This window comes from Dipodomys merriami, unplaced genomic scaffold (genome assembly GCF_024711535.1).
Source record: "Dipodomys merriami isolate MVZ:Mamm:240054 unplaced genomic scaffold, mDipMer1.0.p SCAF_5, whole genome shotgun sequence".
In the NCBI taxonomy this organism is placed as follows: Eukaryota; Metazoa; Chordata; class Mammalia; order Rodentia; family Heteromyidae; genus Dipodomys; species Dipodomys merriami.
The window spans coordinates 76375141-76388760 of record NW_027206068.1 but is presented as its reverse complement, the minus strand read 5'-3'; the positions used below and the strand labels follow the sequence as shown (position 1 = coordinate 76388760).

Genomic DNA, 13620 nt, shown 5'->3' with positions numbered 1-13620 from the left:
AGGAGTAGAGTGCTAGCCTTGAGCTGAAATGCTGAGGGACAGCGCCCAGGCCCAGAGTTCAAGCCCCATGATCCAATAAATAAGTTTTTGTTTTTGTTTTTTTTTGGGGGGGGATCCGGTCGTGGGCCTGAACTCTGGGCCTGGGCGCTATCCCTCAGCTCTTCAGCTCAAGACTAGCTCTCTACCACTTGAGCCACAGTGCCACTTCTGGCTTTTTTTTCTGCTTATGTGGTGCTAAGGAATTGAACCCAGGGCCTCATGCATGCAAGGCAAGCGCTCTACCACTGAGCCATCTTCCCAGCCCCCCAATAAGTTTTTTAAGAAAGAATGGGTAGAGCAGTGTGGTTTCTTCCCCTGTAAACTGACCTATACACATAGTATGCTGCACCAGGGATTTCTTCCACTCTACACAGACACACACACACACAGACACACACACACACACGCGCGCGCGCACACGCGCACGCACACGCAATCCCTCCCAAGGCTTTTTTTTTCCTTTGTAACTATTCCTAAATCCTGTTAGCAAGTCACTGGACTTGGGTTTATGTGACACCCATTCCCCCAAACACACATCCGAGTACATGGGAAGCTTCTAAAAATAAAGCAGGAAACCAAAAACCCAAGAAACGTTAAGTTACAGAAATGAAGACCAGAAAAAAGCGTAAATGGCTCTTAACCATATGAGAAGATGCTTCGCTTCCCACATAAAAAGAAGTTAAAATTACACTGACAACCAGGTGCCCGTGGTTCACACCTGTAATCCTAGCTACTCAGGAGGCTGAGATCTGAGAATCTGGTTCAAAGCCAGCACAGGCAGGAGAGTCCATGAGATTTTTTTTTTTTTTTGGGTCCGGTCGTGGGACCTGAACTCTGGGCCTGGGTGCTGTCCCTCAGCTCTTCAGCTCAAGGCTAACCCTCTACCACTTGAGCCCCAGCGCCACTTCCGGCTTTTTTCTTTCTGCTTATGTGGTGCTGAGGAATCGAACCCAGGGCCTCTGGCATGCAAGGCAAGCGCTCTACCACTGAGCCACCTTCCCAGCCCCTCCATGAGATTCTTATCTCCAATAAACTACTCAGAAAAAGCCCAAAGTGTGGCACCATGACTCAAGTAGTATAATGCAAGCTTTGAGCATAGAAAGGTTCCAGGACAGTGCCCAGGCCCTGAGTTCAAGCCCTTGGAAAGGGGGGGGGGAAGGGGGAATCAAACACAGATAACTCACTGAAAATAATGAGAAGGCCTTAACAGATAACTTTTTGAATAAACACGAATCCATACTGGAGTCTTATAATATATAATGTATGGGAGCCTCAAAATTAAATACTAGTTCATAAGTAGAGAAAACATTGGAGTTTTTTTAAATCACCATTTTGCTGGCACTGGTGGCTCACCTCTATAATCCTAGCTATCCAGGATCAGAGATCTGAGGCTGAGATCAAAGTCAGCCCAAATAGGAAAGCTGGTGAGACTCTTATTTCCAATTAATCAACAAAAAGCAGAACGTGTAGGGGTAGTTCAAGTGGTAGAGAGCCCAACTTGAAAAAACTAAGTAAGGGACAGTACCCAGGCTCTGAAAAAAAAAAAATCAGCAATGGAGGATTCAGGGTGTGCACATGCTCAAGTGGTAAGGCACCTATTTAGCAAGTTTAAGGCTCTGACTTTAAAACCCTAGTACTGCTGGGCAGCAGTGGCTCACACCTGTAATCCTAGCTACTCAGGAGGCTGAGATCTGAAGATCACAGTTCAAAGTCAGCCTGGGAAGTTGGGAAGGTGGCTCAGTGGTAGAGTGCTTGCTTTGCATGCATGAGGCCCTGGGTTAGATTCTTCAGCACCACATAAGCAGAAAAAGCCAGAAGTGGCTCTGTGGCTCAAGTGGTAGAGCGCTTGCCTTGAGCTGACAAGGGTAAGGACAGCCTAAGCCCAGAGTTCAAGACCCACAACCGACAAACAAAAACAAAATTTTCTGATTTTAATAACTGCTCTATGCTTATAAAAGTTCTTGTTATTAGATGTATCTCTGTATAAAGGAGTATGATGTGTGCAATCTTCCTTCAAATATCAGAAAAATAATAAGAGTACATATATAATAAACACAGAAAACGATACAACAAACACAGACAAGTGGAAAAGGGTATATACAGTACTGGATTTGTGTTACTTTTAGTAAATTTGAAATTAATTTCAAAATTTAAGAAGGCTTAATAAGATTAGTCAAGAAGGAAGACAGATTTGCAGAATATGCTCTGAAAGCTATGCAGCCTAGTCATCCCTTTAAATAGCTCAGACTTTATTTTTAGAATCAACAGACCCTTTTGTCCCTATTGTCCTGACCCCACACTGTGTTCTCAGACCTGGCCTCAGGGTTGATCAGAGGATTCAAGGCTACCAGGGCAAAATGTTATTTGCTATTAAAAAACCACTAGGGAGCCAGTGGCTAATCAGGAGACTGAAATCTGAATATCTCAGTTCAAAGCCAGCCTGAGGAAGGAAAGTCCACTAGACTCTGATCTCCAATTAACCACCAGAAAACCAGAAGTGGTGCTGTGGCTCAAGTGGTGGAGCGCTCGCCTTGAGCTGAAGAGCTGAGGGACTGCGCCCAGGCCCAGCATTAAAGTCCCACAACCGACCAAAACAAAACAAAAACAACAATAACAAAAAAAAAAAAAAAAAAAAAAACACTAGGGTTGGAAGTGCACATGCCTAACATGCTGGAGAGCCTAGGTTCAATCCTCAGCACAGGAAAAAAATTTTTAAAAAACTGTTAAATATATGGTCTACTAAGTCATTAGGGTCTCACTATGCTTTGCTCAATATAAATCTCTTTTAAAATTTAGTAGGAAATAATAGTTTTTTCAAATCTGAGAAACATTGTTTCCCTTTCTTCCTGATGACAAGACTTATAAAGATTCTTTTATAATATTGTCAGACAGACTAAAACCAAATGTGAGGATCAAGCTCAACCAACCACTGGTCTCAAGTTTAGGGCAATCCATTCTTTTCCTTAGCTCTGGTATTTTTATCTTCGAGTTACCATTTTTGGTTCTATTTTTAGGTAAAACACAATCCAAATGCCATTTAACTGTGTGAAATATGAAGAGTACCAATATGCTAAGCTGGGTACGCACAGACTCTTCCAGGCTACCCTTTCTGGCCATGAAGTTCAGGAGACCCGAGGGGGCTTCCAGTGCAGACGGTATCCACAGAAAACCCTCCTTTGCTGTTTCCAAAGCCGGTGACTCGGAAACTCAGCCTTGGCTACAATGATGCACTGAAGGCGAATTTCCCAGAGAGCAATTACATTCACCATTTACCTCAAAAGGTCAAAACTGAGTACATTTTTGATATTTATAGCAAAAAGTGATGAGTAAGATTCTCAGCTTACTAATTTTAAAGGTCTGACCACTCTGAGAGCATTATTCTACCACAAGAAATGCTTTGTATTTCAATACTTTGGACAATCCCAAAAATACAAGTCTCAAAAGCAATTATGGAAATGAGAAAAATGTTTTCATGCTGCCTTCATTGTTGACATACTAGGTCTGAGGGAGCAGGGAGGTGCACTGTGAGACAACAGGAGACGGAGAAGACTTGGAGGAGGTGGACTGTAATGGCAATTGAAAAGCAACTTCTAGAATGACACAACTTCCCTGCAATGTGTATTTCAAAAAGAAAAACTAGCACAAACCAAGAGGCCGTTGTTTCCAGCTCACTACCACCTCTGGTCCCTTAGGAACAAAACAAAAGAACTATCACAACAGTAACACGGGGATGGTGGCAATTTAGAAGACACCCCCACAACGTTGTCAAGGAAACCAAACCAACTGCATCTTTCTACAGAAGAGAATCACAAGGTAAAAAAAGAAAAAAGCCACAAAGCCTTGTGTCACCGGAGGATTAAAGTCCTTTCTTGAAACAGCTGTTAAGCGGATCCATGCACTTGGAGGCGATTTTACTGACTACCACATCCACATGCAGGCAGGCTTGGATTCCCAAACTCTCACTTAGGTGAGCTCCGCGATGGCCCGGCTAAAACCAGCTAAGCTTGGACCACTGACAATTCGGGGCATTTTCCCTTCAAGTCGCTTCGGAATGCCGCAGCAGCACAGGAAAGACAAAAAGGGAAAAGGAAAAGGCGATCGCACCCAAGGGAGGGCGGCTCTGCCAAATTTAGACTGCATTGCTCTCCAAAATGGAGTCTCTTAAAACACATCTTGTGGAAGGGGAAGGGGAGTCCGTGCGAATGCCGGGCCCTGACCCGAGCGCGCCCTTTCACACGGGAGGAGGGAAGGGGGGGAACCCAAGGGTCGGGGTGAGCATCTCCGGAGGGGAGCGGGCCCGGCCGCCCCGCCGGCGCCGGGCGGCACCCGGGTCCGCAGAGCCGTCCCAGCCGCGTGAGGTGCCCGCGGCCCCGAGGCCGTGGCGAGGCGGCGTCCAGGCGGCGAGGGGAGCGGGCACGCTCGGGCGCTCACCCGGCCCGGCCCCCGAGGCCGCACACCGCCCGGGCGCGGCGTGGACCACAGCGGCCGGCGGGCGGGCGGGCGGGGGTCCGCTCCGGGGTGCGGAGGCCTGAGCTCCGGGCGGCGGGGTGCTGGGGCGCGAGCGGGGCCGCGGCCGAGGGGAGCCGGCGCTCACGGGCTCTTACCCGGTGCCACAGTCCACCACGCAGGGAGGCAGGGAGCCCGCCATCCTCGGGACGCGGCGCTCGGCCCCGCCGGCCGCCGAGGGCGCTCCGCAACCGTCCCCTCAGCCGCACGCCGGCTCGGCGCGCCGCTTCCCCGGCGAGCCTCCCGCGACGCCGCCAGCGGGAGCCCGGATGCGCCGCCGCCGAGGCATGACGTCGCTCCAGGAGCAACCAATCAGAAGAAGCCCTGTTCCGCCCCCCTTCGTCCGCCATCTTTAGTGCTGGCAGTGAGGCGTCTTAGCGCACCTATCCAACCTGGAGCCTGGAAAGATTAGGGTTTCTATTTAAATGGCTTACAGTAAATGTGACCCCATTTCCAAGACCTTGTTCCTTTCTCATCTTGGTCTCTGCTCAAATGTCATCTTCTGTGGGAAGTCCTCCAAGATCACACTACGTCCCCATGCTGCACTTCAGAATAGCTCAACATACTCAGGAGGCTGAGATCTGAGGATCACGGTTCAAAGCCAGCCGGGGCAGGAAAGTGCGTGAGACTCTTATCTCCAATAAACCATTCAGAAAACGGGAAGTGGCTCAAGTGGTAGAGCGCTAGCCTTGAGCTGAAGAGTGCAGGGACAGCACCCAGGCCCAGAGTTCAAGCCCCACACTGACCAAAAAAAAAAAAAGAATAGCTCAACATTCTGTTGGTTTTGTTTCTAACACTTGGGGCAACGATTTTACCTCAGGTACTTATTTATCTGTGTATTTATAGCCCATGTCATACACTACAGACTCTGCTAGAATGGATCTTAAGTCCGCCTTAGATCAATCAGTGCCTGACAGAGTATTTGGCGCACAGATAGGAAGCACCAACCTACTCTGCATTTTACCAACACCTTTCCCAGCTTTTTTTTTTCAACACTGGTCGAAATATCATAAATGCTAAATTACAGATTGTTGGAATTACCATGTCTTTTCTTTTTTAAAGTTTTTGTCACTTATTTTTTGTTATCTTTAAATAACTGTACAAAAATATTCAATATTCAATATTCCTTTGGGGGGTGCGGTGGTAGGTTTAGAACTCAGTACCTCAAGCTTCTTAAGCTGACACTCTAGCACTTGAGCCACACACCTAGCCCTATTTTCATTTTCTTTTTTTTTTTTTTTGGGGGGGGGGCCAGTCATGGGGCCTGAACTCTGGGCCTGGGCGCTGTCCCTCAGCTCTTCAGCTCAAGGCTAGCGCCCTACCACTTGAGCTACAGCACCACTTCCGGCTTTTTTCTTTTTGCTTCTGTGGTGCTGAGGAATCGAACCCAGGGCCTCTGGCATGCAAGGCATGCGCTCTACCACTGAGCCACCTTCCCAGCCCTATTTTCATTTTCTTAATACGTATTTGTCAAGTGTCTGTAAGTTGAGTTTTACTGATCATGCAGAGGTAGAGGTAAACTGCCTGATGTTCACAAGATCTGCCCCTAAGAATTCCAGTGAGAAGGTGTACCGGTAACAAGTGATTCTAATACGGAGTGGTACATACTCCAGGGAGCAAGTTCAGGGTACCCATTAAATGCCCCTAGTCCTGACTTGAGTATTAGTAAGACCTCCCAAAGCCATGGAGTCTAAGCTGAAACAGAGTGTGGGTAGAGAGTACCTAGGTGAGGGAGAAAAGAGGACGATGGAGAATTTCTGGTCTAGGAAAATGCATACCATTGCTAGGAGGACCCAGAGCTCAAATATTTTCCAGTCCATCAGGAAAGAAGCCTTTTTATAAATTTTGGAGTGGCTAGTAAGAAATGCTATTCCTTTTAGAGTGACCCCTCTGCATCGGAATTAATGGAAACAGTGGCCATAATCAGCAGCTGGTAGGAGATCAGAGATTCCCTGACTTCAGTGATTTTTTTTTTTCAGATACCACTGGCAATGGAGGTATCAAGGGTATTTTTGTGTACAGCATAGCACTTTTAAGCTCTGATCATTCTAGAAGCTAAAAGGCCACAATCAAGGTGTTGTCAGTCTCTGAAGACTTCGGGGGACTCTGTCCATGCTTTCCTCCCACGTTCTGGTATGGCTGGCAGTCTTCATCTTCCTTGGCTCATACACACATAACTCCAGTATCCACCGGGGCTGCCACACAGCTTCTCCTTGTGTATCTGCATTTTTACATGGTGTTCTCTCCTTTTTTTGGGGGGGGAGGGAGGCAGTCGGTCGTGGGGCTTGAACTCTGGGCCTGGTCCTTTTTCTCTTTAATAATTGTACTGTTACTAATAAGATGTTGTACAGAGGGGCTATCATTTCATAAGTCCAGTATGAATATATTTTTTGGACAATGTCACTCCTTCCTTTACTTTCCCCTAGTTTCCTCCTTCCATCCCTGCCCCCAAGTTACATAGTTCATTTTCCACATAGTGTATACTGAATAGCATGATTATATTTGTTCACCCTTCCTCTTTCCCTTTCTGTGCCTCCCTTTACCCCCAAAGGGAAAACAAAAACAAAAACAAACCAATAATACCAATAACAACAACAACATGTTTCCATTTCCTGGAGTTCATTTCAATAAATAGTACTTTAAATGTTCAGAGAAGTGATGTTCTCTTCTTATAAAGACATCAGTCTGGAGGACCCATTGCAACAATGAGATGTACAAGTCATTATGTCGAAAAATGAACTTCACAAGTTGGGTGGGAGGGAAGGGGGGGAAGATACGAAGGGATAGGAAGGGGAAACAAAGGAGGAGGCTACAATGCTTGATAAGAAATGTGTTCATGGGGCTGGGAAGTGGCTCAGTGGTAGAGCGCTTGCCTTGCATGTCTGAGGCCCTGGGTTCGATTCTTCAGCACCACAGAAGCAAAAAGAAAAAAGCCGGAAGTGGCACTGTAGCTCAAGTGTTAGAGCGCTAGCCTTGAGCTGAAGAGCTGAAGGACAGCGCCCAGGCCCAGAGTTCAGGCCCCACAACTGGACCCCCCCCCAAAAAAAAACCAGAAATGTGCTCATTATCTTGCCCATGTAATTGTAACCCCTCTGTACAGTATTTTCACAATAAAAAATAAATAAAGACATCAGTCATAGCCAAGCATGGGTGGCTCACACCTGTAACCCTAGCTATTCATAAGGCTGAGATGTGAAGACTGCAGTTCAAAACGAGCCTGGGCAGGAAAGTCCATGAGACTCTTATCTCCAATTAACTACCAGAAAACCAGAAGTGGAGCTATGGCTCAAAGTGATAGAGCACCAGCTCTGAACAGAAAAGCCAGGGATAGCACCCAAGCCCTGAGTTCAAATCCCACAATGGACTAAACAAATAAATAATGAGATAAGTAAAGATATGTCTTATTGAATTAAGGCCATGATAATGACTTTATCTTGACTTTTTACCTTTGTAAGTATCCTGTTTCCGGAGAAGATCATCTTTACAAATACCAAAGGTTAACACTAACATGTCTTTGAGGGGATACAGTTCAACCTAGGCCCCAAAACAGCCAACAGGGCTGGGTTAATTCAGATTATTAACGATAACCCTGTCAGGTTAGAGGTGGGTCTTGTGACCTCTGAAAATTATGGCTGCCAGTATCAGGCTGGAATTTGGTTTGATCAGCTGTTTTGTGAGGATCAAGCAGGAAGACTCACTAAAGACATGATAAGATTCCAGATTCTCCTGTCTTTCTCCTTAGATTGTGGAATTTATGTATCAGAACCGAGTGTGCCTGTTTGATCATGTGAGGGAAAAACACAGAGGTCAAAACCTCACATTCTGTAAGAAGTACTTCCAGTACACAGAGGTTTGTTCTCTCCGATACAGGCAAAATTTCCACTACTAAAAAATGCCCATTAACCTATGATTCCTTTCCCTTTGAGTAGCTAGCCTGCATTCAGCTTGTAATGAGAGAAGAGTTTTAAGTGGCTATCATTAGTGAGAAGAGGCATCCCTTTATTGTGCTTTTACCTAACGGAGTGTCACTCTTCACTCAGTCTTGACAACAGAAACATGGGAACCAAGAATTGCACCTGTGTGGAACTCTGCATCTGCCCTGTGGCAGTGTAGTGTTTCCTAGGTACTGATACGAGCACTGCAGCACTGCAGACAATGCTAAGCATGTTTCCATAAATACCTTTCAATGCTGTGATACTGTGGTTTTATGCATATGAAGACCATAGATATCTAATGGAATTTCATCCATGAGTACTTGAATAATGTGATCTTATTTCCTGCATTTAAGTAGCTGTACTAGGTCAGGAAAGAAAACACACACACACACATAAAGGCTCTCTTCAAATACTTCCCACCTGGCAGCTCTGTGAATCTCAACTCAGAGCTGTGGGCAGGAGTGATCTGTGTGTTCCCTGTTGCCATGAGGATGCAGCAAAAGGAGGACCAAAAAAACTTAGAACCCCATTCCTTTGAAAGTAGCCAGCATTGTCATTTAAGAGGGAGGGGCTGTCACTGCACTCAGTGGACCTCCCAGCTCCCTTGGCAACAGCAAGAGAAAATGGTGCGAGCAAGGGTTGATTAGTGGGACTGGGAATGTGGCTTAGTGGTAGAGTGCTTGCCTAGCATGCATGAAGCCCTGGGTTCTATTTCTCAGTACCACATCCACAGAAAAAGGCCAGAAGTAGTGCTACGGCTCAAGTGGTAGAGTGCAAGCCTTGAGCAAAAGAAGCTTAGGGACAGTGCCCAGGGCCTGAGTTCAAGCCCCAGGACTAGCAAAAGAAAAAAAAAAAGTGGGTCAGAGGGTTGATAAGACCAAAACCAGAACCTAAGGAAATTACTTAGAGACCTGAACATATTCAGATCAAGCCTGCTTTTTTTCTACCTCCATCTAGGATAGCCACCGACTGGAAACCTGGCCCTCCATGCCCGTCTGACTCCTCCTCTCTGTGTGGCCAGTGGGCTAAGTCCGGCACTGGCATTCCTACCACTTCCCACCTCACGCTTCTGTCCATCCCCTGATTTTTTTTCATCCCTTCTGTTGCCCTTGCTCAACTAGTCATAGGCTCTTATCTCCAATAAACTACTCAAAGAAAGTCAGAAGTGGTGCTATGGCTCAAGTGGTAGAGTACTAGCCTTGAGTACAAAGAGGCTCAGGGACAGTGCCCAGGCCCTGTGTTCAAGTCTAGGAAAAGAAAAAAGAAGAAGGAAGAGGAAGAGGAGGAAGAGGAAGAGGAAGAAACAAGGAGGAGAAAGAGGAGAAGGAGGAGAAGAAGAAGAGGAGGAGGAGGAGGAGGAGGAGGAGGAGGAGGAGGAGGAGGAGGAGGAGGAGGAGGAGGAGAGATTTAAATAGCCCCCTCCTACATCTCTAATCTTACAAGCTAACACTGAAAAGGAGGTGTGGCTGGAGGGAGCATCTGCTTTCTCAGTTTACTTCCTGGTGAGAACAGGTGTAGCTCTAGGCTGTCTATCTGCTTTAGGTACTTCATGCTGAGAATAGACTGTTGGGCCTGTCTGGGGAATTTTCTATCTAAATTAGGGGGTGAAATGCGAACTTCAGTTGGCAGGAAATTCAGTTCATAGGAAATTTCATAATCAGGACCAGAGCTGATCAGGAGTGGAAGACATCAAGTTGCCAGGCACTGGCGGCTTATGCTTGTAATCTAGCCACTCAGGAGGCTGAGATCTGAGGACTGAAGTTCAAAATCAGCCCAGGCAGGAAAGTCTGTAAGATTTTTTTTTTTTTTTTTTTTTTTTTTTTTTTTTTTTTGCCGGTCCTGGGACCTGAACTCTGGACCTGGGCGCTGTCCCTCAGCTCTTCAGCTCAAGGATAGTGCTCTACCACTTGAGCCACAGTGCCACTTCCAGCTTTTTCTGCTTATGTGGTGCTGAGGAATCGAACCCAGGGTCTCATGCATGCAAGGCAAGCACTCTACCACTGAGCCACTTTCCCAGCCCCAGTCTGTAAGATTTTTATCTCCAGTGAACCACCAAAAAGCTGGAACTGGAGCTGTGACTCAAGTGGTAAATCACGAGCCTTCTTATATGGATTCCTTTAAAAATAGTTACTATGAATGCCCATGTTCAGGAAATCAGCAATAAACCTCTAAAATTGAGAAGATTTTGTTCTTTCTCAGTATACTCTTCTTCCAAACTGTTCTTCTTCCAAATATTTTAGCTATGTTAATTTATATGAAAAATATATATAATTGACTTTTCTTATTTACTATACTATGGAAAAAGCCTATATTTTGAAATCTTTCAAACATATCTTCAGATCTTAAACACTTAAATGTTTTTGTATGCATCATTTAGTATCTTTGTAAGGAAGGCTTTTTCTGAGTTACAAAGCTGATGTATAAAGTTACCAGATAGGCCGAACCCAGTGGCTCACACCTGTAATCCTAGCTACTCAGGAGGCTAAGATCTAAGGATCCAGGCTCCAAGCCAGCCCAGGCAAGGAAAGTCCATGAGACTCTTATCTCTAATTAACCACCAGAAAACTGGAAATAGTGCTGTGGCTCAAGTGGTAGAGCACTAGCCTGGAGCTGAAGAGCTGAGGAACAGCATCCAGGCCCAGAGTTCAAGCTCCACAGCTGACAAAAAAAAAAAAAAAAAAAAAAAAGGTTACCAGCTATATGGGAAGCATTCAAAATCATTACTGTCTTCACTCAGTATCTGCTTTCTTTCTCTCCTTTCTTTCTTCCTTCCTTCCTTCCTTCCTTCCTTCCTTCCTTCCTTCCTTCCTTCCTTCCTTTCTTTCTTTCTTCCTTCCTTCCTTCCTTCCTTCCTTCCTTCCTTCCTTTCATTCTTTCTTTCTTTCTTTCTTCCTTTCTTCCATCAGTCATGGGGCTTGAACTCTGGGCCTGAGCACTGTCCCTCAGTTCTTCAGCTTAAGGTTAATGCTCTACCACTTTGAGCCACAGAGCCACTTCCGGTTTTCTGGTGGTTCACTGGAGATAAAAGTCTCACAGACTTTCCTGCCCAGGCTGGCTTTGAAAATGATCCTCACATCTCGACCTACTGAGTAGTTAAATTAGAGGTGTGAGCCATCAGTGCCAACTAGTATTTGCTTTCTTCTAATTAGCAACTCTCCTTCCTTCCTGTCTTCTGTCTCCTCCTCCCTCTTCTTCCTTCTCTCTCCCTCTTTCCTTCCCTCTTTCCTTCCCTCTCTTTCTCTGTCCATTCCCCCAGTCTGTGGCCAAGGCTATAGCCTGGAATTCACAATCTCCTGTGATAATCTGACAGCAATAATTCTCGTAACTGTAGATTTGTGCAGCCCCAATCATCCAGCTATATTTTGATTACACAGACTATAACTAAGATATCAAAAGTATTGAAATAGTATCGTGCAATATTTGAGATATGCCCCCACCAAGGGCTATGTTGAATGATTCATATCCTCTGAATAGTTCTTCTTTGTGACAAAAGTACTTGTCATAGTGCCAGTGACTTTGTAATTCAGAACTAGAGTTCCCATTGGTAAAACACCACAGGCTTTGAGGCCAAATTTTAGCTCTGACTTTATACATTTGTGACTTTGGGAAAATTATTTAACTCTCCATGCTTTGGTTTTTATCTGCATAAAATGCAGGAAATTGTAGCAGCAACTCCACAATGCTGGCTGGAAGAATAAGGTGAGACCTAAAGTAAGCATTAAATAAATGGAACCAGGCCAGGTGCTTCACACCTGTAATCCTAACTACTCAGAAGGCTGAGATCTGAGGATCATGGTTCATGGCCAGTGGGGGAAGGAAAGTCCATGAGACTCTTACCTCCAATAAACTACCAGAAAACCAGAAATGGTGTTGTGGCTCAAGTGGTAGATCACTCACCTTGAGCTGAAGAGCTGAGGGACAGCGCCCAGACCCAGAGTTCAAGCCCCATGATGGACAAAAAATAAATAAATAAATAAATGGAGTCATTACTGCTGCTGCTGTTACTGCTGCTAGCAATGTGATTTTATAATTATTATTATTATGTGTGCATCAAATGTACCAGGTTGACCTCATTAATTACTAGTTTTTAAGTCATTGGCTACTGAAAAACTACCACTATATTCCAATCATTACAATCTGGCAACTTTGTTTCTACCTTGAAAAATAAACTGGACTTGAACAATTAGGAAACTGGACAATTAGTAGGACCCAGGGTCCCTGGAGACCATCTTGGCCTGGCTAATGAAACCAGAGCCATAGATAAAACATTGTTTCAAAAGAGATCACAGCACAAAAGGAAACAACCTGCCTCTGCCTGCCTTAGCCCCTTCTAGCTTCTCTAGTTCCAGGAATGTTCTGTGACCCCAAGAGAGAAGGAAATTGGGATCCCATTGGGAATGAATAACCAATCAGAATGTTGCAAGACCCCAATAAAGGTTATCTTCAAATACCTAATTATACTAGAATCAACCAGTCAGTGCACAGCCCAGGGTAGAAGACCCCTAGACTCTCTATATGGAGACACTTGACAGCAGCAGTGGCCTTCAACAGAGGTACTTGTCTACTGGATAAGGTTCTTCCCTTTCACCTTTTATTGTCTGCAGACTTCACTTGTCAAATTTCTCAGACAAGAACCCCAAAAGATAAGCCAAGCTCAGAAAGACAACCGGCATATGTTTTCTCTCATATGCAGAAGGTAGATCTAAAATGCTCTGGGACATGATAGAATACAAATGCACTCACACACAATGAGAACAAAGGAGGATATTCTTAGAGGAAGAACACAAAAGTTCAATGCCTATGTGCCATGATCATATAAAATAATATTTATTGAATGAACTCCAGTAAATGGACACAGAGTATTTTTCTTCATTGTTTTTGTTGGGTTTATCTGTCTTTGGGAGTGTAAGAGGAGTGTAAGAAATGGAAGGACAAAGGGAAAACAAATGCAGCAGTGGTACACACTAGATGCTACACTGAAAGTTAGCTATACAACTTGTGGGAGTAAACTAAAGGGAAAAACAAAGAAAGAGAGAGAGAGAAGGGTTAACATTGTTGAAAAGGAAATGTACTTTTGAACCAGACTTACATAACTGTAACGTCTCTGTACATCACTTTTCTAATAACAGTAAAAAAGAAA

The 13620-nt window shown here is 45.1% G+C and overlaps 1 protein-coding gene across 5 annotated transcripts in view; it reads right to left on the bottom strand.

Annotated features, from left to right (window-relative positions):
• Actr3b (actin related protein 3B) overlaps positions 1 to 4785 on the bottom strand; it is a 57734-nt gene extending 52949 nt beyond the window's left edge. For 3 of the 5 annotated variants that reach the window (XM_069997144.1, XM_069997146.1, XM_069997151.1), the window contains exon 1: positions 4644 to 4784. In XM_069997144.1, the coding sequence (XP_069853245.1) occupies positions 4644 to 4687 (44 nt within the window). In that variant the 5' untranslated portion in view covers positions 4688 to 4784. Of the gene's footprint in view, positions 1 to 4643 lie in introns of all 5 variants that reach the window. The other 2 variants (XM_069997145.1, XM_069997148.1) reach the window with 2 other exon arrangements.
• Between the last annotated feature and the right edge of the window lie 8835 nt (positions 4786 to 13620).